Here is a 26,498-nt window from a genome sequence, read left to right on the forward strand (position 1 = left end):
AAAGGGACGGTACAAGGGAGATGGCAGAGAGAGACAGGCAGTAGGGGTTTAGTAGGCTGATCGAGGCAGTTGTGTGGAACATGTTGTTGTTATTGTTGTTGATCCATCAAGAGCGACTGAGGGCTGGGGAGGGGGGTTGACGGCACTTGAACAGATTATAGATGAAAATAAATCTGCCCCCGGTACCTCGCAGGGTGCGGGGTGAGCAGCGGGCAGCACTGTGGTCGGGATTATACAGCTGTAATTGGGGCATTATTGGTACGGTTGGGATTAGAGGACTAGCTCTGGAGCCTCCTCTCTCTCAGGGTAGCGCTGGAGGACAAGCTAGATTAAGCAGAACTAGAGAGGATAGCATCCCAGCTCTCTCTCTCTCTTTCTCAACATAGAGCCATACAGGTCACGGCTCTCTCTCTTTCTTTCTCTCTCTTTCTTTCTCTCTCTCTCAACACAGAGCCATACAGGTCACGGCTCTCTCTCTCTTTCTTTCTCTCTCTCTCTCTCTCTCTTTCTTTCTCTCTCTCTTTCTTTCTCTCTCTCTCAACACAGAGCCATACAGGTCACGGCTACGCTGCTCCTATTTAGTACAAAGGAGGTTGTAGTCTTTAACAGGTACATTACTGGTCAGATACTCCGCAATCACTTCCGTTAAGACTGGTCATGAGACCGTTTTTTCTGTACAAATGGAGAAAATGTTCTTTTTTCTTGGGTCATTTCTTAATGTTTCCAGGAAATCGATCTCCAGTTCTCCAAGGGAGCCGGTGATTGGGTAGTGTGGTCCATAGTTTAGAGTTGAGGTCATTTCAGTGAGTCAGACCATTATTGAGCACAGCAGAGGTGAGTCACTCACGGCTCTCTGGCGCTTTATCCCACCACCAGATGGCAGCAGTGAGTGTCATGTAAGCTATGAATACTGTACACACACACACACACACACACTATCATCACATCAATCAAATATTCTTATCAACACGTAATAGGAAAGGAATGCTTTGTGACAGTCTCCAGTCTTCTGTTGGCTTATTGCTTTGCCCCACACAGTACAGACACTGAGAGACTAGTGCATTTAAAGGTCCACCTTTTCTTCTCTCCTTCTCTCTTCCAGGATGTACATGTATTTTCTTATAGAGATGTATGAATATAATCGCTGAGGACACAGGATGTTGTAAATAGCCATACACAGAGAGGGGTATTTAGTGATATTGGTATAATAATGGCATATCATTGATGTAAAACGAGACAAAAAGCTTAGTTTTGTACTGTCGCTCCATGAAAACAATCTTTTTTATTTTGACAACGGATGTTTTCATTGTTCTAGCTCTTTGTATATTATAAAGCTGCTCTTATTATGCAAAAAAAATATCATCCAAATGTTTAAACGAATGCATATGTAAGTGAAGAGAAAATAAAGATATTTAGTTTTGTCCTGAACCACAAGTAACTTGTATGTCACTGTTGTTCTTTGGCTTGTGTTGTTGTGAGTCACTGCAGTGAAACCAGACAGACCTAAATACACACTGTAAGCGAAAGGTCAGCAAAACACATGTTTATCTTGTTAGTTTAATTGTAGATGAACATGCTGTTTATTATTAACCTCCCAGTTCCCCAAAACCAACACTCTGCCTTTGGTACACACACACACACACACACACCTCTCTTTCAGACACAACTCTCACAGTTTTTTTGGTTCTGCTTTCTGGTTCCCTGTCATTCATTGTGAAACCCACCAATGAGGAAGAACCTGTGTGGAGCGAGCTGCGCGATCACCTCTGACATCACAATCCAATATGGTCCAGAGTAAGTGGCCGATATTTGACAAACACATGCATTGAAACCACACCATTTTATGTACAATATATACAACATTTATTCATTAATATATAAAATAGACAATGTACTTAAATTTCACCATAGAAAAAATACATGTAATAAATACAAAGACCATTTTTCGTTTTGCGGAATTACAAAACATCCAGCACAATTTGACATAAATCTGAGACATTAGATATTACTGGGGATAAATGCTATGCAACATTGATACTGGGATAGCTAAACATTACCTTATGGGAGTATTCATCAACACAATATAATGTGTCATATCATTGACAGTATAAATCATATTGCTATAACTATCAAATGGTCTATCCCCCTCCAGCCTCCCGTATGTGGGAGCGAGGGGCAGTGAAAGAGTTGATGTTACAAGGCTTTCAAGTGAATTAAGCGCCACTATCTACTGTACTGTCTCCTGTCGTATCTCGCTCTCCCAAGTCTTCCTCATTCACTTCCTCATCCCCTCTTTCTTCACGTCTCTCCTCCTCCAGCCTTCTTCTCCCCTTCTCAACTCTCCCTCTTTTTCCTCTTTCACCGTTCTGTTCTTTCTTCCCATCCAGAGTTAGTCTCACTCCCTCGTCATACGTCATTACAGAAGGGAACTTAATATATTTATCATAAATAACAATAATACAATACCATCATCATCACCTTGGTACTTCATAGAAAAATAATATCCCTACAACAAGCCACACTATGAAATTAGTACAAATATGGCGTACACGTATATTTAGGTGATCTTACAGCGACACGGCCGTTGGCTTTTAGCATAACTAAACAGCTCATCACAACAGTTAAACATTTTCCAAAAAAGAATAATCGTCGTCACACTCAGTACAATAATCAGATGTGAGAAATACCCCCCCCCCCCTCCCCCAAAACTAATCATAATGCAGGTATCTGAAACGTACATTACATCACAGCACACGTTAGCTTTTCGTAATATCTATCCTTAAATACAAATAAAATATAGAATACCTCTGATAAATGTCACTCAACATTTTCGTCTCTTGTACAAACATTACAAAAACACAAACAGATAAAGGAATGTATCAATAGAATTTGCATTGACATAGCACTCTACGAGATGCGGGGGTGTCCACCCCCCCACCTATGTTCCAGCTATGACCAACATCTACAGGTAGAGGAGTCAGAGCCGTGTCTTGTTTTACAAAGCGAATGTGCACACGTGAAACACACCTATGGAGCCACAACAGACTGTTACACAGCGAAGCACAACAGCATGGATACAGTCGGGGGGGGGGGGGGGCACAGTGAGACTCCAGAAACACACAACGCTGTTGTTGTTTGTAATGGCATGGACTCCGCATTCTCTACCCCTCTCCCTAGCAAAGTGTGTACTCCTTCAGCCCTCCTAGTGCTTTCTAAAGCACTGTAGTAGTCTAAGAATTTGTAATGGAAATGGACGCTATAAATATGGATATCTGAATAAGTAGCATCCTCCATATTTCTTTAACTAATCCACTGCTTTTTAATCCATGCTAGGCTGCTGGACAATGTATGTATGTGTATGAGTGAGTAAATGAGTGAGTGAGTGAGTGAGTGAGTGAGTGAGTGAGTGAGTGAGTGAGTGGGTGAGTGGGTGAGTGGGTGAGTGAGTGAAAGGATGAATCCTTTACAACAAGGAGAAGGGTAGAGAGTGGGAAGCCAGCGTAGCATTGGACGAAGCTGTGGTAGAGTCTGGAAGTGGATCGCTCAACCTTGGCGGTGTGTTCTGTGGGCCTGTCGGCCAGAGACCGTGCTGGAGCAGCACTGGCCTAGCCTGGAGTAGCAGGATCAGAGCACCAGTGGCAGCACTGGCTTTGTCTAGGTGTCTGTCCAAGAGTGTGAGTGTGTATATACGTGTGTGTGTGTGTGTGTGGGTGTCTGTTTGATTGTTTTCCTTGTCTTGTCTGTCCAGGCTTCAGTCAGATGCATTAGCTGTCACTGTCTTAGAGAGAAGGAGAGAGAGAGAGAGCGAGAGTGAGAGAGAGAGAGAGTGAGAGTGAGAGTGAGAGTGAGAGTGAGAGAGAGAGAGAGAGAGAGAGAGAGAGAGAGAGAGTGTGTGTGTGTGTGTGTGCGTGTTTGTGCTGGCCAGGTTTAAAATCAAATGTCACTGACCATGACTATTCTCAGGTTGTAGCATCAATATTCTACATGAACGAGTAAGTGCCATAACGGTTGTGTTCCTCCAACTCTCCTGTGAACAGTGTGTGTATGCATCCATGTGCATGAGCACATCTTTACATAGTGTGTATGAGCGTGTGGGGGTAAAAGAGGTGTATGTGTGTGTGCGCGCGCGCGAGGGAAAGCGAGCATGTGTACTGGTGAAGTCCTCCACATCCACCGTCAGTTACTCCTACGACCCCCCCTGCTCTCTCTGGGCGTGGGCCTGCGGGGGGGTCTTGACGATGGTGATGACCGAGGCCGTGTTGAGGCGGGGCGCCGTGGCCAGGAGGTTGCCCCCTCCGGACTCCAGGCCCCGGGCGAAGCGCTGCAGGGCGGCCAGGCGGGCGCCGAGCCCCTCCAGCTCCCGGCGCATGCCGGCGTTCTCCGCCCCCAGTCGCTCCACCTCCCGCTGGAGCTCCTTCTTCTGCTGCTCCAGGGCCTCGCGCTGGGAGACGCGCTTCACCCGGCAGCTGGCCGCGTAGCCGCGGTTCTTCAGGGTGCGGCGCCGCTGCTTCAGCTTCTGGACCTCCTCGCGGGAGAGGCCGCGCAGGTGGAGGTTGAGCTCGCGCACGGACAGGGACATGAGCTCACTGTCCGACAACACGGGGACGTTCTCCCCACACTCCCTCTTCACCTGGGGATGGGGGGGGATGGGGGAGGGACAGGAATTAGGGGGAGAGGTGAGTATACTTAATGTCAACGCTGCTGGACTGCGTTTTGTTTTCTGGATCGGTGTGGTTCTGTCCTTCGGGGGGAGGGGTCTCTCCAGCACCGAGGTCTTACCTTGAGGGCTTTGCTTGATCTCTCTGACGTCATGGTCTGGCTTGGTCCTGCTTCTCTGACACCAGTCAACACAGATTTAGACAGCCTTTAAAAGACGGAGAATGAGAGAGAGGGAGAAAGAGAGAGAGAGGGAGAGAGAGAGCAAGGGAGAGATAGGAACAAGAAAGAATAAGATCAACAATAGTATGCAACAACTCTATAGTTAGCTTGGTTTGCCCAACACTAAATAATTGTGAGTGACTTTGGATAAAAGCATCTGTTAAATTACAAAAATGTAAATGCAATGGTTTGCATAAATCCTAAAAAAGATAAAGCATATCCCATCTCATGTCATTCTTTGGCAAATGTGGTCAATCATTAAAATGTATTGGTTTCATATTATAGAAAAGACAGTAAAAGGAGGTTTTGAAATATTAAATACAGTCTCCCTAGGACAGAGGGGAAGTCTGGGCTGATCATGTGCCCATCTCACTCTGTTGCTCAAAGCAGGTGTTCCCCTCGGCAGACTGTGTGCTAATAGCCACTTCTTCCCCTCAACTCTCACAACAGAAATGACTTCTCCTACACCTTCACTGTTAGACATTCTCAATTTGCGCATCTCTCCTCTCCATTTTATGTTATTTCTTGTTATGTGGCTCTGTAGGCCCGATCACTGGAAATCAGTGATTCTATGTGGATTTAAGCCTACAGCAAAGTAGTTAATATACCCGTTTATGTCTAGCTGATTGAACGGACCATTTGTTTAATTGTCATAATAATAAATCATCATCATAATCATCATCATCATAAAACTGACCTGTCCAGAAGTAGCAGAAACAGCCTACGTTTCCGAAAACACTTTACATAAAACTGTAAATATGTACTGTAGTCGTGTACTCATTCAGACACAAATCATCCTCTGTTTGGCACTGCTTTAAAGCAGCCTACTCTGTCTGACCTATGCTTCCCGAAATGCGTGGGCAGACACAGTGCTTGCAACAACGGCTGCCCAACCACGAGGCGCTGTAAACCGATATGCCCGTTCCATAAAGCCCGTTCCATAAAGCTAGTCATAGTGATTCAGCAATACGCTGTCACCCACGAGTGTCCCTGTCGGGCGACCAGCAGAACCTCCGGCCTTCTTCCTCAGCATCGCTCTTATCTGTCTAAAATAAATCTAAATCCTATCAAAAAAGTATAAAAAGAAATCTATGTGGCTAGTTTGGGTTACACAAGACACAGCTACATTTAGATCAATAACGTTAGCTAACGTTAGCATAAAGGTGTTGGTCTCACACAGCAACCTCCAACTTGTTGAGAGTGAGACGAGAAATGTTGTTTCACAAGATCATTTTCACATTTTTTTAGACACTAAACTGATCTATCATATGATCAGATCTCCATATATGAACGAATAGGTTTTCAACAACAACCCCCCCATTTCCTTATACGGAAAGGAGCAGGCGAGCTAGGTAAAGGCTAGCATGCTAGCGATAGTAAACACACAGCCATCACAACTGCGCAGATCGCCATCCATTTTAGCTAGGCTTTAAATAATACAATTTAATTCCTGTAAAATATACTAACAAACCAAATGTTTTACAAAAAAGCTGGGCATTAAATGCAATAGACGCGGGGCACCTGCTACACGTAAATGTGGCCATAATGGTTGAATTATTCTCATCACACTGAACCATTTTGACAGGACGAGCTAGCCAGAAGACATGCTAGTTAGCATGCTAGCTAACATTACCCAGCAACATGGATTACACTGGTCAACCCGCTAACCCGAAAAGCGAACAGCTGCCTACTCACTTGTCCTTGGCCAAATCGTTGGTGTAAACCAGTTCCCGGTCCTGCGGCTGTTGATGGCGATACACTAGTCAAAGTAACGTTTCCGTGGTTCAACGTTTATTTATCTGTTCGGTTGAAAACGAGTCAAGCAACAAAATGTCAGTCCGCCTTTTCCCGGAATTACTCTGTTCGCTTGAGGTTGGATTCTTTCATTCACAAAAAACACTGTAACAATGACGTAAGCTCGAAAGAATGAGGGCGGTTCCTTCCCGCCCCCACGGCGTACTAGCCGAAGGAAGTAAACAAGGAATCCCTGCCTCCCAGAACTTTTCCATGCCCTTGGATTGTTCTCCCTTCCAACTAGAAAGAAACTGAGAGGGAAGAACATAATCTATATGGGGGGGAGGGGGGGGGGCTGAAAGGCTGCACTTTTCTCTTGTAGATATGCAGGTGAATTTGCAATGTAGGGTTTGTATTTCTGACAAAGCTGCTGAATGTTTTGCATGTATGGAAATCGAGAGCTTTATATAATATGATTATAAACATATGCTTTATGTTATATTATCGACTGGTTATATTGTTATTGACTTGTAGTCATAAGTAATGTCATAAATAAGTCGACAAGGGTTGTGGTACAGTACTGCCGTATGCCATCCAATGCAGTAGGGGGCGCAATTTATTCCAGCTCAACAAGCTTTTGACCCTTGTCCCCGTCATCCGGCGCACATGTAGCTTCTTCGAGTGACCTCAGATTGTCGCAGGACCAATGCACGCCTCTAGCACAGCTAAACGTTTATGCGAGCCGGTGAAAAATCATTAATCAATTATACGGAAAAATCACAAAACACTCGCTTGCGCTTCCGGCGATCTAGAACCCTAGTATCTAGTAAGTGTTACTAACCCAACCAGCTGGTGAACGGCCGAGAGCAGTTTTCAATGGCCGGAATTGAAGAGCTATCCCCGGCGGCAGGCCCAGCCGAGACCCGGCCCCTCGGAAATGAGATTGAAGGAGACGATGAAGATGAAGAGGTAGCTAGCTATCTTACTTTACGTGACAAACACCACATCGTGGACATGCATATTGTGTATGAATATATAAGTTGCACATTGTTTGTTTCTAGGTCCTTGAGTAGCCTACCTAGCCAGACAAAAATTCCTCGCACCCGTGTTTGTAAGATAGCTACTAGACCTGACAACCTGGAGCAGAGCTAAGGTCTTTTTTAGATGGCCAGATTGTTAGCTAATTGTTATAGCATGGGAAAGCTACCCGTGCCACCTATGTGCGTCAGATGTGTCATTCCAATAACCCCGTTTTCTTACCCCCTTAGCTGGATGAGACTCTGACGGAGAGGCTATGGGGTTTGACTGAGATGTTTCCAGAAACACTGCGCTCTGCCGCCGAGGTGTCAGCCGGCTGCTCAGTGTCTGTGGTCAAGAAGATGTACAGGTATGCTAGCATCCCCTAAAGTACAGAGGGGAAGCAACTATGAGTGACTATCAAAAATAGACCCTTTCCCCACTATGACCCTGGCAATGTTCTAGGCTTGTTAATCCCAAGAGGTAGTATGATTTAGGCATGACACTGGAGATTAGATTATTTACTGTATTTAAACATTTGTTTATTATATTTGGATTATATATTATATTTGGTGGATTTCATTATATAGGTTTGGCTCTGCATATGGTGTGTGTGGAGCATTAAACAGTGCCAGACCAGATACTAATGGACATGCAATGCTTTTGATAAGCTTCTCTGGAATCCAAGGACTACTATCCTACAAGCCCTCTGTCCAGGGCAGGCCACCTCTGTTATCAGCATCTATTTGAAGGTCTCTCTTCACTTCATGTTGTCCTAAGTTGTTGTTCGTATCTCTCTCTCTCTCCGTATATTTCCTGTCCTCTAGTTTCTCCCGCACAGCCCTGTGGGTCGGCACTACCTCCTTCATGATCCTGGTACTTCCTGTAGTATTTGAGACTGAGCGGCTACAGCTGGAACAGCAACAGCTACAGCAGCAAAGACAGGTAGGTCTTTGTAACAGAGGTGGTTTGATGACCACAATGAGAGTAATGCCACATAATCACTCTTATGTCCTTGATGCAATAATAATTTTGTCTTTTCATGGCTCGCCATATGACACTCCAAGTCTTTGCTGCTGTGTACTTCCTTTTAGTGCTGATGCTTATGCTGTGGTGTTAGAATTCATAATAGTTTTGAAGTGATTCGCTTCATATGCTCAATGGAAGCACTTGGAAGTGCACACTTGAAGTGTTTGTTTTAACTGTATAGCTATGGAATAGGGATACCTGATAGACTTACAACCAGTGTTTACAATGTACTTGGTACATGCATGTGATTTATTTTACAGATCCTATTGGGACCCAACACTGGGATGTCAGGTGGCATGCCAGGGATGATGCCCCCTGCTCCGGGGAAGATATGACGAAGATGTCCCTCTGTTAGCGAGCTGCAACTAGTGAGGGAGAGGGGAGGCTCGGAAGGAACGAAAGGGAGACAAAGGAGAGGGAGGAAGAAAGAGAAGAAGACCAGAAAATAAAGCTGCATCCAGTCAGCACAAGTGCTCATTCCAACATCCAGGATTGGCATTTGAGAGTACCGGCGGTTAGAGGAGGATAATGATGTCACGTCCTGGGTGTTGCAATAACGAACGTATCCCTCTCGCTGTCTCTTTTTCTAAACATCCTGCAGAGACTGACTTCTGAGCACAGTCCTATTACTTCTTTTTTATATTTAGCGATATAAATATATATGTTCCTGAGAGGGGGGTGATTGGTGTCGATAATAGAGGGATGTTCTGAGGTTAATTGGCCTACTATGTGTATGATTGTGGTCTGAAGAATCTTCATGTGGGTGCGAAGCTACATTTTGGCTTCTAACGGTTCAGACTCCAGTGTCCAGTTTTTGGAGTTGTGCTCATATTCAAGTCATATGTGGATAACCATGGTAGAGTTGATAGTGACATATACAACAATACACCTGTTCTATACCACACAGCTAGTTCGAGAGATTATCTGGGTCTGCTGGTTTTCTTTGCTACCTCTTTTACACCTGTCTTACACTGTACCTGAAAAGGTGACCTTGACAGTCCGGTTGATGACAATGGCTGATGGCCTCCTGAGACAGCAAAGACCAGCAGGCCATGTGGCCCTCCAGGGAGGAAGCCATACATGGTTGAAACGTCTTGTCATTGAGTGGCACCAATGTTTCTAATTGAGAATGTTTGCGTATGTATGGAACATGGTTAAAAAATAGTTAAGGGAACTTTCCAGCAAGTGTTTGTTATAGACAGTAGTTTGTGGGCATAAAGCCATCATGAAAATGCCTCACAAAATGTCTATTTTGGTAATTGTCTTACAGCACTTTCCTGTAAAAGTAAATTATGTCGATATGCCCATATAGAGTCGAGCCTGGAAAAGTCCGTTTCTTTTCTCCAGCGTCATCACCCCTTTGAAATGTATGGTCTAGCTCTTACGTCTGCTCCCTGAGCAAGTTTGTCTGTTTTCGACAAGACTGCAGGAATAAAAACATCAAAGATGTGGTAATGTGTTTTTCTTACTTGTCTTTTACCACCACTTCGCCACAGTTTATCTATTGTAATGAATCTAATTACACGGTATCCATCGGCCTTAGACAAGACAGCCAGAGCTGGCAATGCAAAGCAAGGTACCCTACAGCACGCGCGTGAAAACTGCTTTAAAGTTTCCCGCCAGCTCTAGCTCGTTGAACGCCGAAACTGTCCGGGGGACAACCACTAGCTTCTTGCTGATAATATTCCTCTCAAGTTGCTTACTTCCTCTCAAGTTGCTTACTTCGTCTTCACCATCATAATTACCAACCGTGCTAGAGGCTAAAGGATAACTCCTTCCTGTGTACTTCTCTAACTACAATATCACTCAACATGAAAGCAGCTGTGGACCAGGTTGTGGAGGACGAAGCAGGGCACCAAGATGATGACGTGAGCCTTTAGCTATGCTAACGTCAGTTAGCTAAACTAGCCCGCAATTTGGTTGTTGTTCTATTAATACATCCATGTTGTTCAGCCAACAGTTAGCTAGCAGCAGCAGCCACAAGGTTAGCTAGCTAAGTGTCTTCTTAATTGCAATTAGTTTGCCACTGCTTAAAGGAGTAGTAAAGGGAAAATGTATGTTTAGCCCTGTTTTAAGGTTACTTATGATCATATACAATGGTTCAGATCAAAACGTTGACAAAACTAGCACTTTTGAGAAAGTCTGATAATTGCTCTACCACCGTTTTGGTCATACAATGGATGTGGATGGGCATCTTGAAAAATCATTCAAAAACATGTTAAACTCTCGATTTCAAAGACAAGAAACTCACCTAGGTGTTAGTTGGCGTTCTGACATATAATTCGCCATAATTAAGTAAGTAAGATTCTAGTTCATCTGGAAAGGCTTTTTTAAATATTTAGCATAGAACTATTTAGTCGCAGCACATACGTGTGTAAACTTATGCAAACTAGGTGGCCTAGCAACATAAAGAAACAATAGCTACCGTAAGTAGTTCCACTTCCTGAATCCCCTCTGCGGATTGATCTACACATCTACAACAGTCGCTTCGATACAAGTCAATGGATTTCATAAAATGATCAATAAAACCCTACAGGATTCATACTTTGCGGCGAATTTGATGTCAGAACACCAACGGACACCAATTACACCCTCAGTGAGTTTCTTGTCTTTGAAATCGAGAGTTGAACATGTTTTTGAATGATTTTTCAAGATGCCCTCCACATCCATTGTATGACCAAAACGGTGGTAGAGCAATTATCAACTTTCTCGAAAATGCTAGTTTTGTCAACGTTTTGATCTGAACCATTGTATATGATCATAAGTAACCTTAAAACAGGGCTAAACATGCATTTTCCCTTTACTACTCCTTTAAGTTGTGATGTTAGCTAGATGGGAAGAGTCTGATTATATCCATATCCATTGTAACATAATCAGACTGACAAAGCATTAAAAGGCCTTATGAAAGTATTTATATACTTGGTTTAAGGTAGATTTCAAAGAACACGCGATGTGGTCGATTCAAGCTGGTTTCAAACAAAAGACAATAGTTTTATTCTATGTTACGATTTGCAAACCGGACTCTAGAACAGGAAGTGTATCCAAGTCAAGAGTACTGGGACTCAGCCGTGAAGACTCTTTTATAACTTCGTATAGAGGTTATGTGCACTCAGACAAAGGCTAAAGGGGAGTGACGTCACAGACCAAATGTTCTATCTAAACAGAGGGATTCTCTGGGAGGATGAAAAGGCAGTTTCACAGAGGTTAAAACAATAAACTGAGAGAAACTCAGAAAACATCAATCAAGTGGGAAAACAGAAAGAAACAAATTGGGGGGTAACACATTGGTGATACTTGAATTTCATTAACAGCCTATATTATCAACAGGAGTCGTTCTTCCAAGACATAGACCTCCTACAAAAACATGGAATTGTGAGTACACCTGCTTACCTGACCTAAAAGCAAGCTCAAGGTCAGACCGGATATCAATAACTAACATTAGCTAACTACATTCACTACTTCAAGTTGAGAATTTTGCCCCATATTTTGTCTTTCTACCACCCCACCCTCCTCCTTTCTCATAATCTCTCCCTCTCTTCCCCTCCCTTTCATCACCTCTCCGTCCCCCACACTCTGCCTCTTTCGCCTTTCTTTCTACCTACCTCTCTCCAGAACATGGCTGACATAAAGAAACTGAAGTCAGTGGGTATCTGCACAGTGAAGGGGATCCAGATGACAACTCGTAGGGCCCTGGGCAACGTTAAAGGCCTCTCTGAGGCCAAGGTGGACAAGATCAAAGAGGCTGCTGGGAAAATGCTTGTGAGAGATTGACCTTACCTTAAACATGTTATAAAGGACTCACCTTTTAGAACTTACCATGCACCTTTCCTTCCTTGAGACAAGATAAGATGCAACTTTACTGTCTAGCCAAGGTTGGAATTGTGAATTTGTTCTCAACATAGGATTTGACACACAGGGTCAGGAGAGCTGTGCCCTCATAATAAACAGAACTCCTAAAAGGTAATTTCAGATCTAACATGACATAGGCACAGTTCTCACGCGTCCTGGAAAACCAGGAAAACAGGTGACCAATTTCCAGTCATGGAAAACACAGAAAATGAGAGAAAAAGTAAAACATGGAAAGTTGTGTGTTGTCCTGGAGAATTATTTTAACATTCTCCTATTTTCCTTTAGCTGAGAATGAGGTACTAGGCTCTCTATCAGAGCTCCCCAAGACGGATAACATTGCCATCTGAAAGGGCTAAGTTATATTCAGGAACATTCAAATAGTAGCTTATGGAGGAGAGTATTTTGAATAGCAAATGTAAATGTAGTCACAGAAAATGCAATTACTATTCTTACGCTCTTTTTGTATTGATTCAATGTGGTGGCGCGCCGCCGTAAGAATAGCAGGCATGTCTGTTCTTATGTCTGCCGTCTATTAACCATCAATTTCAAGCATTTTAGCCTTAAATACATATTTGGGTTAGGGTATTCTAAGTCATCGGATATAGGTTTTGGAGATAACCCTTTTTATTAGTAGGCGGGAGCATCTCCCTGCCCCACTGATTGGGCCCGGGAGATTCAATCCAGACTCGTCCCCTTCTGCTTTTCAAAAGTCCCCTTCACTACATGAAACAACAACAAGCAACTAGTCTCGCATAGCCACACCTATCTCCACACTTCATTTACGCTGTGCCAGCGCTGGGGAAAGCTCTGGCTGGACTCATTACCATTGATGGATGGGAGGGAAAACACAGTATTTCTTTAAACCAATCACAATTGTCTTTGGTGGAGCAGTTGCTAGATTGTTCACGTAGTCTGGGAGGATCTCCCATTGCCAATGATTGGCCGACCACATAAATCAGTCAGTAATAAACAAATGACCAGGCTTATCCCCAAAACCTACATCCGTTGAGTCAGACTAGGTCTGGCTATGCGAGACTGGGATTAGGGTTAAGGTTGGGGTTTGGGTTAGGGCACTGTAAGAATAGTGGGCACGTCTATTCTTAGGATGGTGGTAAGAATAAACTGTGCCCCCCACAAAAAAAAAGCAAATCTTAGTCACACTTTTTTGCAAGTGCATGAAAGATGTTCTGGAAAAGTCCTGGAAAATGATGGATAGAAGAGAGTGGGAACCCTGACAGGTGAAACACGCTCCTTCACACAGATGCCAGTCCAGGACTGACGGATCAGTTCTCTTGTCACGGTCATCTGGATTTGGGTTCCACGCCAGGTTGAGGAAGCTTGCCCAGCGGGTAGCAGTGATGTTGCTGATATGTATTTTGTCGTTGCAGACCAGTGGGTTCCTCACAGCGTTTGAATACAGCGAAAAGAGGAAACAGGTGTTCCACATCACCACCGGGAGTCTGGAGTTTGAGTTAAGATACACCTCAACTAGCTCACCTTTTCTATCTAGCTTTACCTTTACATACCTCCCAAACTTCAGTCGGTACTCTTATTTCAATATCTGAACTCCTTCTTATTTCTGTGCAGTAAACTCCTGGGTGGAGGTATAGAGAGTATGGCCATCACTGAGGCGTTTGGAGGTGAGCTTCCATTTTACTATCCATTCCACTCTAGATGCCCTGACTGTTCTTTCCCAACTAAACAACATTAGCTGGACTTTGACTCAGATCTTACAGAGCATTGATAGACAGCACAGCAGTTTCATGGTAAACCATCATTTTGCCTCTCATCAGAGTTCCGAACGGGCAAGACCCAGCTCTCTCACACTCTTTGTGGTAAGTGATTTGAATGGGTGGGGTCGAGGAGGGAATCAAGCCAATCCCTTCTTAAGATCTCCTCACATACTTCTCAACAAATACCATTGGATGATAAGATCCTAGTTTCCTGTTCCTGGGTGCCATTCAAAACTAAGAAACTGACCTCGGTGCAGGTTGGTCTACCAGGCTAGTCAACAAATGTCTTTGTCTCTCTAGTCACCACTCAGCTTCCAGGAGAGGAAGGCTACGCAGGAGGGAAAGTCATCTTCATTGACACAGAGAACACCTTGTATCCTCCTCTCTTCTCTGGACATATCACTGCCTTTAATTACAGGGTATTTAATATAAATTGATAAACATGTATCTATTACCTTATCTTTGTTTACACCCAATGGTTTCCTTAACGTAATCTACACCTGACAGTCGTCCAGACAGACTGAAGGACATAGCGGACCGATTCAATGTGGACCACGATGCGGTTCTGGACAATGTGTTGTATGCTCGAGCCTACACCAGTAAGACTCCTGTAACTCACACAATATTACAGTAAAAACCACACACTAATAATCAATGCTGAGTTTTGTGTGTGTATGTATTTACCCCAAGGTGAACACCAGATGGAGCTGTTGGACTTTGTAGCAGCCAAATTCCATGAGGAGGGAGGTGTCTTCAAACTTCTGGTAAACACAAAGGATTTATAATCATCAAGTTTTATCCCCCTTCTCTGCAGCTGTCTCTTTCCACTGGTTTATAAGAGTATGTCCTGTGGAAGGATCCGATATGTATAACAGATGCAACGCATTAATGAATGACTCGTCCTCAACTTTGTGTACCTGCATCTTTCTCGCGCCACTGGTCCATGATGTATATTACATACATATTACCCATAGTGCTATGTTTATCTTTACTTATTTAGCACAAGTAAAAAACAGCGCTTGGAGGGGAACGAAGTCCAGAGGGCTTATACGAAGCTCCACCTCCGTCACAAACAATCAATCAATAGAGACATACACATGTGGACAAGACAAGCATAAAAGACGCGAGACACACATATCAAGTAACTAACTATCGCCATGTCTCTCCTTTCATTCTGTCTCTCCTGGTCTTCTCTGTTCTGGTCTCTCTTTCCCCGGCTTCGCCTCCCAGATCATGGACTCCATCATGGCCCTGTTCAGGGTGGACTTCTCTGGCCGAGGGGAGCTGGCTGAGAGGCAGCAGAAGCTGGCCCAGATGCTCTCTCGTCTGCAGAAGATCTCTGAAGGTCTGGAAGGAAGAACTCTATCACAGATCTGATTTGAACTGATATTAATGGGGGATTTGGAATTGGGGACATCAGCTATATATATTTACACAAAGCACTTGGGGACAAATCATCAGTACTTTGGGGTGTATGATTATGGTTGATACAGAATTTCTAATTGATAGAGATTCATCATTTTGTTTAATGATGGGTTCTTTCTGTATGATTTCCACGTTGTCTGTTGTACTCCCTAGAGTACAATGTTGCAGTGTTTGTCACCAACCAGATGACAGCCGACCCTGGTGCTGGAATGACGTAGGTGACCCGACTCACTCGCTAAGAGTGAGCTGAATGGAATTTACACCCATAGTTCCACTCTAATTCATTGCTCACTCATTTAGCAACTGTTCCACGCCTCTGAAAAAGGTTTCATTTAATTGGACAGCTTATTTTGTGTCTTATCTCTTGTAAGTTTCCAAGCTGATCCTAAGAAGCCGATTGGAGGACACATCTTGGCTCACGCGTCCACAACGCGAATCAGCTTGAGGAAAGGGAGGGGAGAGATGAGAATCGCCAAGATATTTGACAGGTTATTATCATTGCAGACTTCAGGTTGTCACATCACAGCTAGCTGGCCGGGGTATACAGCATTGGAGGCTGCCATACAGTCCTTCAACCTCCAGATGTGGAGTGGGTCTTCTCTCTGGGTTAAGTACATGTTATGTACTGTACACCGCTCTGGTTCCAGGCCATCATAAATAAGGATTTGTTCCTTCTGTCTCCTGCAGTCCTGATATGCCTGAGAACGAGGCCACGTTTTCCATCACTCCTGGAGGAGTAGCTGATGCTAAAGAGTGAGAGGAGAGAGAGATGCGCGCGCACACACACACAGACACACACACACACACACAGACACACACACACACATATACCATTATCATAATCTTTGCACCTCCATCCCAGATGGTTCGCATCCCTTTTAACTTATTTATGTAACTTACACTGACAATGTTAGCTGTATTATTTAGAGTTTGTTGGTATTTATTATTAACCTATTTAAATTATTTGTAATATATTTGATGAATTAATAAATGTTTTTGAATTTTAAATGATTTTGATTTGGTGAATTAATAAAATGACTGCAGGTCATCTAAATCACTGTTATCACTCAGACTCAAATAGGCCTGCATGTATTAATAGAACCAATATAACCAGTGGCCCTAACATGTTGAGGTCTCTCAAGTCCAAAGACATTCCAGAATGTTTACCGCTGAGGAGACAGCGGTGCCTCGTGGTCAGTCCTGGAACTGTAGGGGCTGACAGCTCTTCATCCGGTCTCTACTGCACTGTCTGATCTACTGGTGTACCGTAAGCCTCTCAAAACAAGACTGACGTTAATCAAAGCGATGCGAACTCCTGTAAACATGAGACAGAGAGTGTGAAGATATTGCCTTAAAAACACGCAAAGAGAGTAAACATCAATTTAGCTGCGCTCGTCACTGTAGATTGAGCTAACGTTAGCTAGCTTGATAAGCTAGCCTACATAGCAAGGCAACTCCGGGAGATCAGCGATGGATCCGAGAGACACAGCCCCGGACTCGTGGGAGCTAGAGGAGGATGCCGAGGCCCCGGCTGCCGCGGAACTCCAGTCCGCTCTCGCCGCTCTTAACGTGAATGCCAAGCCGTTTGTCCCGAACGTGAACGCGGCGGTCTTTGTCCCGACTTTCCTTCAAAGTAGCCCCGCAGAAATTCCGGTCTCTGATGGTAGGTTCATGACTGAGTCCGCATAGCTAGATAGTAGTAGCGGAACATGACAGCTGGGAGTCGGCTGTGCTAGCTTGCTAGCTAGCCATTAGCCAACAAGCTACTGTACGCACTAGCGTGGAGCGTGTCACTTTATCCGTTCTCGGCTATGTGGCAGCGCTGTATCCAAGTTTATCATGTGCTAACGGATACGTGAATAAGTGACATTAAGCCCAATTTAGAGGCAGTGAGTGACAGTATTTGGTTGAACCTGGATATGGGTCATACGAGCTGCATTTCAGAGTATCGTTAGTCATGACGAGGTATCTAACGTTCACAGGTGCTGCCGCTGCGGATACAGTCGCCCGTATGGAGGTGGCAGAACCAGTTGGTACGTAGCCTGTCATTTAAGTTTAGTACCGAAAACACCAACCCTACCCCTTCCATAGAACATTTCAGAACACCACTGTGAACTGCAGAGCGGAAAAATTGCACTGGCTCGCTTATGCCAGGTGTGAATCAGAGGTGTACGGGGCACATCGGGGGTTGGGTTGGCTGCTCAAAGCACTACAAAACACGAGAGGTCATGTCCTTAAACATGGTTTATTTCTCAGTTTATCCGTTTGATAAGTACTCTGTGCACTTGAGTGTACAGTAGATAGCCTACTCTGGAAACTAAGCCCTAGCCTGCTAGTCCAAACATCGATTTGGCAGCCTCATGTGCACATCGTATAGGCTGATATGACGCAACACCACGGGCCCGATGCCTTAAAATAGACCTCTTCTCTGGCACACAGGGAATCGGACGCAATTTCAATGCCTTAACTCCAGTGCTTTGATTTGTGTGTTTTGCTGTGTTTAGGACAGTATTGAGTGGTGCGGGGCCATGTTGCAGCATGCTGTCGGTGTCCAGCCATATGTGCTGATGTCAGGGGTTCATGTTTTGGCCAGAGCACACTGCGCACATCGACTCAAGTTACAGTCCTGATTTATCAGTCTGCCTGACACCTGCTACTGTAGCCTGCCAGAGAGAGAGAGAGAGAGAGAGATAAGAGAAGAGGGGCCAAGAGAAAAACATTCTTGAAGTTGTGAAATCACCATATTGGTTCACACATTTAAAAACACACCATAGCTTATTCTGTGTTCTAAGTGAACATGATTGTAGACTTCTTTCACATGTCTCTGTTGAGCATCTGAAAACTAATTTAAGATAATGTCCAGAGTTAAACAAGTAGGCTAATAGATTGCGGAAGCACTCTGAGAGTAGCTCAGTCCTAGCTGTCATCAGCTGTACTCTGCAACCCCAATGATGGGTTCTGGGAAAGAGAACAGGCTTTGTACTTGATCACTGGAATGTTTAATTTCATACCTGAGGAAATGGGTTGCCCTGTGTATTTGTTGCTATGGGAGCTACAGGACAACATCTCCATGGTCACCAGCTAAGAAGCAAGCGCCAGCATCTGGATACCCAGATAGATTTCATATTTAGCAATTTTTGGGAGTGGGACAGCTCTTTTGGTTTCATTGCACTGAACTAAGTAACGCACATCCCATGTATTTGACAAATACTATTTGCAAATAGTATGTCACCCAGGTCTGGTCCGGACCACCTGTGGTGACCGACGCTGTCTGTTTGTCACACCAGCACCTGTGGAGAACGGCGGTACGGAGGCGGATATGGCGGAACCTACGGAGGAGGAGTCCTGGGAGCAGAAGGAGGAGCCAGGGGAGGACGAGCCTGGAGGAGGAGGGGGAGGAGGAGGAGGAGGAGGAGGGGGGTCCCTGGGGGCCAGGGAGGAGGTGCAGGGGAAGGAGGAGGAGGAGGAGGAGATGATGGAGGAGGAAGAGGAGGAGATACTCATGCCCAAAGTGGTCCCCGCCCCACCAGACGCCCCCAAGAAAGAGCATGTGAATGTGGTGTTCATCGGTCACGTGGGTACGTCCCTCTGCACCTCCTTCTTCAGCTCCTCTTTCTATCGGCCAGTTGTTTTCTGAGGTGGAAGAGAATTGCTTGTTTAAAGCTTCCCAACCTCTCAATTCTTTGCATTTAAGACCTGCTTTCTTTTTCAGATGCTGGCAAATCAACAATCGGAGGACAGATCATGTGAGTGACTAGACCTATAGATTTGGTTGGTTATAGTCTGGCGTAACCAGAGCAAGCCACATATGTCATCAGGAGCCTATAGTTGGGACTAAATGAAAAACTCATCCAGCCCAGAAAAGGAAAAAACTGTAGCTAGTAGCTAACTCCATGAAGTGAGTTAACGTGGAAGAAAGTTGAAGTAGCCTTAATCACTCTTTATGTGCCACTATATGTTACTGACAGCACACACAAATGTAAGACTTATTAGCAATACTTGAAAAGTGGAGAGCTGCGGTCAGTGACCAATCAGAGGCCAAATCAGCCTCCCCGCACAGCCCACTATCTGTGCGGGCCAATCATGCTTCCTGCACAAAACCCAAGTCTTCCCATTAGTGTCCATGATTATCATAATTTTTCCCAGAAGTTTGGGGTACTTAGACTAAGTTGGTCATAATGTGTTACACTCTAGTTATTAGTTATGTTTGCTGTTAGAGATGGTGTGTTGACACATTTTCTTCCCACAATGCTCACCACTATGTCTCCCCTGTCCTATGTTGTTGATGCTAGGTACCTGACAGGGATGGTGGAGAAAAGAACCCTGGAGAAGTACGAACGAGAGGCGAAGGAGAAGAACAGAGAGACATGGTGAGCTTGTCTTTACCCAAACTGTCTGGATCCATTTATAAAATGTAAAAAGAAAACCATGGAAAGTTCCCTTGTGATACTAATGATGATAGAAATGGTAATAAACAGAAGCTGACGCACACTCATAATAGTTGATAGTGGTCCTGCTGATCAATGCTGTGAAAACTAGAGAGGGTGCTCAGAGAGCACAGGGCTCCGCCCACGAATGCATTTGGTTGGTGTAACTGGGTTGAAATGGATACACTCACTCCTCAGTATAAATATCGCTCACATGCACCATCGAAGAGTGCGCTTTTTGGTGGCGTAACTGGTAGTGGTGTTTATGACAGGTGGTCATGTGTGCTTCCAAATTAGAGGACCTGGGTATGATGCCAGTGTGGGCAAGTTGCAGGAGGAAGTGATCCATGGATGCGTTCATGAAGTACAACATAATATTAGTATTAGTTCAACAATTAAGTTGATATCTATGTCTAAAGCTGAGAAACAAACAAAAAAGCCATCTTTTTCAGGATTTGAACCATCATCGGAGCACGTCTCCAGATTGTAAGTCCGTCGCCCTAACCACTCGGCCACTGGGCAGTATGGTAAACCTAGCAGAAGACCGAAAGATGAAGTTAAGAGAAATGGGAAGCCAAGTTCTGTTTTAATTTGTGTATCCACCCAGTGTATTCGGATCTGGTCCAAAATGAATGGGTTCCAAGTTGGCCCATGCGACACCCCTCCACCGAGTTTCGTGGTCTGGTAGTTTTTGCGTAATCCTGCTAAAGAACGAAGGAACAACGTTGTCACTGGGCGGAACCAGTCAGTAACGAAGGACACACACTCCATTTTTACTCCCATACATTACTTCTTCAGGTCAAGCCTGAAGGCCCTACATGCAAACATTGCTTTAAAAATAAATGTATGGAAGCGAATATTGAGTGTGCAACGTTCTTGCTTTACTCAACAGCTGTCATGCTATACTTAACATAGTATGATATGTCATGACATATAATATCATGCCTTACCTCCCCAGGTGTCTGAACTTATAAGGTTATAATGGCTAAGCTGTCATGTTATATCATGTTATATATATCATGTTATGATGGTCCGGTCCTACCTGTCCAGGTACCTGTCGTGGGCCCTTGACACCAACCAGGAGGAGAGAGACAAGGGGAAGACGGTGGAGGTAGGCAGGGCCTACTTTGAGACGGAGAAGAAGCACTTCACCATCCTGGACGCGCCCGGCCACAAGAGCTTTGTGCCCAACATGATTGGCGGAGCTTCCCAAGCTGACTTGGCCGTCCTGGTGAGAGAGGCTGGCTTTAATAATGTGGCTGTGTCATTGTGTCCTCGCGGTGGGAAATTGCTAGCCTGGCTTCACCAGACCCAATTTGCAAAAATGCATAGGGTCTGGAGCTGCTGAGTTTATTTTCGATTTCCAAGGGTTGTTATCAACAGTCGCAGACCACAATGCCTCTGGACACATTGGATAAACCTATAACCAATCAGAGCAACGAAACGTGAGTTAGTCATCATATCATTGTATCCAATGGGTAGTCATTGTATCTAACCCACCCCATATTAGATAAACGGTTGTAATTGCCTCAGCAATTATCTGCTGGGTGGAACTCGGTCAAATGGGGGCGTGGCCAGACTGATCTGCGGAGAGAAACAGAATGTGAGCTCACGTGATCAGGATGGCGAAGACGGGCTAGGACATTGCTCCCCTGGTTTATTATCTGTTGTGTTGAAGACAAAACACAGAACAACACCGTGGCTGTGATGACGGCAGGGTTGCAGGCTGAAGGGTGACTGCTTCTGTCAGTTACAGATGTGAGAACATAAGAATGTAACTTGACCCGCGGTATTCTAACAGGCGCTTTACGGCATTCCGCACCACCGCTCGCCTGCCCATAGGGGCGCAGTAATACTACTCATTGACCCATTGCTGTAGCTCATCTCGCACATTAGATGAGCCTACCGTTCTCAAACTCCTTGTTCTCTGTCTGGTTGTAATTTAATTATTACGAACAAAGCCTATCTATTTTTAGTTTCTATCTCTGTAACTGTCGCCGGGTCTATATCTGTTAACTCATGTGTCGGGACAAGAAGAAGTTTAATACAGTAGGCTAACTGAGTGTTCTCATATGGAACATGGCATCAGGACGAGTAAGATGGCTAACGGAGCTGACCAGAGATGTGTTTGAAATGGTTCACTCACTCCCTATTCCCTATGTAGTGCTACTCATAGTGAACTACAAAAGGGAATGATTTAACAGTTAATGTGTTCATCTGTTTTGTGAGAGAGGAATAAGTGACTGAGTTGTAAATCATTATTGTTGTTTAATACTGCACCGTTGTTTACAATTAGTTTTAGTTTGCCTAGTTGTTAAGGTCTTTTATCCTAAATCAGTAAACGACAAATTAATTAAACAAATTAAACTATGAGAGACTGAACTTATAGACGTTTAATTGAAGATTAACATGAGGACTTTATTTTTGCAACTGTCAAAAATATCAGTAACAGCGTACAGCCTCAGTATAGATGCTTGTCTATACCCTAACCTCGGTGCTGTTCCTCTCAGGTGATCTCGGCCAGGAAAGGGGAGTTTGAGACGGGTTTTGAGAAGGGCGGCCAGACGCGGGAGCACGCCATGCTGGCCAAGACGGCCGGAGTCAAACATCTCATCGTCCTCGTCAACAAGATGGACGACCCCACCGTCAACTGGAGCCTGGACAGGTGGGGACATGTGTAGCTTGTTAGAGGGGAAATTGATTTATTTTAGCGCCAAACGCAGATTCAAAAACAGATGCATTTTCGGCTCTTGAGCTGGGAATGACATTCCGAGTGTTATGCTCTAGAATTGTAAATTATGGAATGCATGAATCCATATTGAATCCAATTTGGCAGCTTACTGACCTAGTCCTCCATCGCTCGATCCCTCTCACAGGTATGAGGAGTGCAAGGAGAAGCTGGTGCCCTTCCTGAAGAAGGTGGGCTTCAACCCCAAGAAGGACATCTACTTCATGCCCTGCTCTGGGCTGACGGGGTCCAACCTGAAGGACCCGGTGGAGGAGTGCCCTTGGTACACGTAAGTACCTCCACAGACACGGGACGGATGGGATGAGTGAACAAATGAGTGGAAGGGTGGATTTTCTAGATTCCAGAGGCCAATCCATTCCAATTTAACCATCCATAGTTAATCATCAAAACAGTGAGTCACTCGCTGAGAAAACGAGATGAGATGATCATAGATGGCAGGACATTCCGTCCCCACTCTCATAACAGACAATCAAACCGCTCCATCTTCTTTATCATAAACGTACTGAACATTAAAAAACTGCTTGACTTTCACGATGCTGAAAAGCTCTTTACAGCCGCGCTAAGTGACGAGACACTGTGATCCCTTCTGGGCTGATGTCTGTCTCTCTCTCTCTGCGTAGAAGGTCGGTTCTGATTGCTTTTCTCCCCGTCTCTCCGGTGCCAGGGGACTGCCCTTCATCTCCCACCTGGACAGCCTGCCCAGCTTCACCCGCCCCCTGGACGGACCCATCAGGCTGCCCATCGTTGACAAGTACAAGGTGGGGTAGAACGCTGCTTACCGCTGATCTGCCCCATTCACACCCCAGGGCAGTTGGTAGCCTGGGCGGTACGCTGTCCTGCTCCTACAGTACCTCCCACCACATGAAAGGATTAGCAGAGTGAAATTTGCATGAATAAATGATTTCAATGGAAACTGACAAAGCAGCATTTCATCAGTGTTTCCCCTCGGTTCCCATGCTCCCACCCAGATGAGGTCCTGCTGGTCTGGGTGTCCTTCCAAGATACACACACGCACACACACACACACACACACACACACCAGGGACACTAAGCTCTCTGGCACTGAGCTTAGTAGTGTGTGGGTGTACTGTGGGTTTAGAACCAGTAGAGTGGGGATGGAATTAAGATATTTTATAGCTTTTTCAGCAGGTCTTCCGTTGTGTAAGAGAGGTGTTGAAAGTGAGGATGTCTATCTAGGCCCAGTATTCAGTCGAAGTAATAAGATTATGGCAGACCATTTAATTGGAGAGGTGGGTAAAGTAGTTAGGCTTGCTGGTTCTCAGCTAAGCCTGTTCTCACTAGCACATAGGAGGATCAATGGATTAAGAGAGACACTCACTCACTCACTCACTCACTCACTCACTCACTCACTCACTCACTCACTCACTCACTCACTCACTCCTAAAGACACTACCGAGTGAACATGTTTGAAATCTTACAGCTGTTGGTTGTAGTGATGAAATAAAGTCTAATCTTATTTGTAATTGTGTGTGTGGCTGTATGTGTGTTTGCGTGTTACAGGACATGGGCACAGTGATTCTGGGGAAGCTGGAGTCAGGCTCCATCTGCAAAGCTCAGCAGCTCATCATGATGCCCAACAGAGTAAGACTACACACTCTCTCTCTCTCTCTCTCTCTCTCTCTCTCTCTCTCACACACACACACACACGATATACAGTGTAGTACACCACAATCAAAACATTGTTATTGATGTGCACGTCACTGATTTCTCTGCGTTGCTCGTCAGTGCAGTATCACTTCTACCCTCACTTGCCCACACTGGGTTTGATCTCGGGTCCTCTGACTTACCAACGCACGTGACCACTTTACGTAAACACCGCTTTCGCCAGCTACGCCACCGAAAAGCTAGCGATTCAATGGCGCGGTTCGGCTGTGTTTATACTGAGGAGTGAGTTTAACCAATTCACTCCAAGGCAAATAAATAGCTAACCCGTTCTACCTACACCACCTAGCCTAGCTGTACCATATTCATGTTACACACCTCCTCCTCCTCCTGCTTTCCCTGAGGCTGTCAGACTCCATCAGAGGTGCTGTTAAATATTCACCCCCTCTCCTCCCCCCAGCACACCGTGGAGGTGCTGAGTCTGCTCAGCGACGACGTGGAGACGGAGGAGGCGACGCCGGGGGAGAACCTCAAACTGAGGCTGAAGGGCATCGAGGAGGAAGAGATCCTGCCCGGCTTCATCCTCTGCAACGCTGAGAACCTCTGCCACTCCGGACGCACCTTCGACGCCCAGGTACCCAGCACGCTCACAGACGAAGGCCGCTCTGTAATGTGCTGGCGAGCCGGGATCGTTGATGCCGCAACTCCTTGGCCGTCGTTTCTGTAGCCATGTCGTTTTACACACACACACACACACGCACACACACACACACGCACAAACACACACACACACAACACCCACCTACGCCTACACCCATCAAGTGCGTTGATCCAATGGCTCGCTCTACTTTTTTCGTTCACTCTGGGAAATGACCTGTAAACCCTAAGATAATGTCCACCCAGAAGATAATGTCCACCCAGAAGATAATGTCCACCCAGAAGATAATGTCCACCCAGAAGATAATGTCCATGGTTTTGATCTATGCTTTCAGATCGTCATCATTGAACACAAGTCCATCATCTGCCCGGGTTACAATGCCGTCTTACACATCCACACCTGCATTGAAGAAGTACAGATCACAGTGAGTTAACTCTCCTCACTCAACCAAGTCCATTACATCCTGTTAGTGTGTGTACTGTATGTGCGAGAAAAAGAGAGCTTACGTGTGTGAGCGCACATATTAAACATGGTAAAGTTTGCAGAAACGTCATATATTGTTAATTCAAAGCCTGAAATGTCACTCGCATGAAAAAGAACAATCATAAACCCCCTCTGTCGACAGGCCTTAATCTGTATGGTGGACAAGAAGACAGGGGAGAAGAGTAAAACACGGCCTCGCTTCGTCAAGCAGGACCAGGTGTGCATCGCCAGACTACGGGCCGCGGGAACCATCTGCCTGGAGACCTTCAAAGACTTCCCTCAGATGGGCAGGTTCACCCTTCGTGACGAAGGTGAGGGGAGTGTGTGTGTGTGTGTGTGTGTGTGTGTGTGTGTGGTGTGGGGGTTGTAATTTGGCACTATATGACCATAAAACAAAATTACTCAAGATACACACTGTGCTCACAGACGTTGTCTTTTCTTGCAGGTAAAACCATTGCTATAGGCAAGGTGTTGAAGCTGGTGCCTGAAAAGGACTAAATGTGAAGAAGTCTGGAGATCCTGGAGGAATCATCCTGACCGAGGAGGAAGCTACTACCGTGTACCCGACCAGCCTTCCTCTCTCACAAACAGGACGAGGAGGAGGAGAACGCATTAAAATTGAAGGATAAAAAAAAAAAAAAAAAGACTGAATCAGTTTTTATGAGGAACGATACTAATCGAGCGAAAAAGTCTAGTGTGTCAGCTTTCTCATATTGAGACCTTAGCTATGCCACTATTGTAGCTAACTAACCCAGTTTCCCTGGCCAATCTCGTGTTTCGCTGGCCTTCATTTGTTCTGGAATGGAAAATGGGTGTTGCTTCTTTTGGGAAGAGTGGGATTGATCTGCTCTGATTGATCTGAGTTAGCCTGTAATCAAAAGAAGATCTGCAAA

The 26,498-nt window shown here is 45.0% G+C and overlaps 5 protein-coding genes across 6 annotated transcripts in view; 4 read left to right on the forward strand and 1 right to left on the reverse strand.

Annotated features, from left to right (window-relative positions):
• Window positions 1–1,428, forward strand: part of tmem184ba (transmembrane protein 184ba) — a 14,693-nt gene extending 13,265 nt beyond the window's left edge. The window contains exon 9 of the mRNA XM_084456657.1: window positions 1–1,428. This exon is cut by the window's left edge and continues 629 nt beyond it. The gene's annotated coding sequence lies outside the window, so the exon portion shown is untranslated.
• A 518-nt stretch (window positions 1,429–1,946) lies between these two features.
• Window positions 1,947–6,696, reverse strand: maff (v-maf avian musculoaponeurotic fibrosarcoma oncogene homolog F). The gene is made up of 3 exons (XM_084456665.1): window positions 6,574–6,696; window positions 4,780–4,864; window positions 1,947–4,630 (listed from the first exon to the last, which is right to left on the reverse strand). The coding sequence occupies exons 2-3, from the start codon at window positions 4,810–4,812 to the stop codon at window positions 4,187–4,189; spliced, it is 477 nt and encodes a 158-aa protein (XP_084312791.1). The 5' UTR covers window positions 4,813–4,864; window positions 6,574–6,696; the 3' UTR covers window positions 1,947–4,186.
• Window positions 6,697–7,253: 557 nt separating this feature from the next.
• Window positions 7,254–10,071, forward strand: tomm22 (translocase of outer mitochondrial membrane 22 homolog (yeast)). Its single transcript, XM_084456666.1, has 4 exons — window positions 7,254–7,581; window positions 7,881–7,999; window positions 8,457–8,574; window positions 8,919–10,071. The coding sequence occupies exons 1-4, from the start codon at window positions 7,489–7,491 to the stop codon at window positions 8,991–8,993; spliced, it is 405 nt and encodes a 134-aa protein (XP_084312792.1). The 5' UTR covers window positions 7,254–7,488; the 3' UTR covers window positions 8,994–10,071.
• A 398-nt stretch (window positions 10,072–10,469) lies between these two features.
• dmc1 (DNA meiotic recombinase 1) lies at window positions 10,470–16,422 on the forward strand (the record flags this gene model as incomplete). Its single annotated transcript, XM_084456661.1, has 13 exons — window positions 10,470–10,526; window positions 11,986–12,030; window positions 12,271–12,417; window positions 13,896–13,978; window positions 14,095–14,147; window positions 14,301–14,342; window positions 14,541–14,613; window positions 14,748–14,839; window positions 14,931–15,004; window positions 15,471–15,585; window positions 15,819–15,879; window positions 16,037–16,153; window positions 16,353–16,422. 13 exons carry the CDS (start codon window positions 10,470–10,472, stop codon window positions 16,420–16,422), a joined length of 1,029 nt encoding a protein of 342 aa, XP_084312787.1.
• Window positions 16,423–16,908: 486 nt separating this feature from the next.
• gspt1 (G1 to S phase transition 1) lies at window positions 16,909–26,249 on the forward strand. Of its 2 annotated transcripts, XM_084456655.1 has the most exons (14): window positions 16,909–17,328; window positions 17,648–17,698; window positions 18,953–19,243; window positions 19,378–19,411; window positions 19,958–20,035; window positions 21,143–21,323; window positions 22,603–22,757; window positions 22,969–23,109; window positions 23,506–23,599; window positions 24,363–24,443; window positions 24,925–25,098; window positions 25,457–25,546; window positions 25,748–25,916; window positions 26,051–26,249. In XM_084456655.1, the coding sequence occupies exons 1-14, from the start codon at window positions 17,136–17,138 to the stop codon at window positions 26,101–26,103; spliced, it is 1,785 nt and encodes a 594-aa protein (XP_084312781.1). In that variant the 5' UTR covers window positions 16,909–17,135; the 3' UTR covers window positions 26,104–26,249. The 2 variants fall into 2 exon arrangements, with proteins under 2 accessions (XP_084312781.1, XP_084312782.1); XM_084456656.1 differs by lacking the exon at window positions 17,648–17,698.
• The last annotated feature ends 249 nt before the right edge of the window (window positions 26,250–26,498 follow it).

Source organism: Borostomias antarcticus (genome assembly GCF_949987555.1).
Source record: "Borostomias antarcticus genome assembly, chromosome: 22".
In the NCBI taxonomy this organism is placed as follows: Eukaryota; Metazoa; Chordata; class Actinopteri; order Stomiiformes; family Stomiidae; genus Borostomias; species Borostomias antarcticus.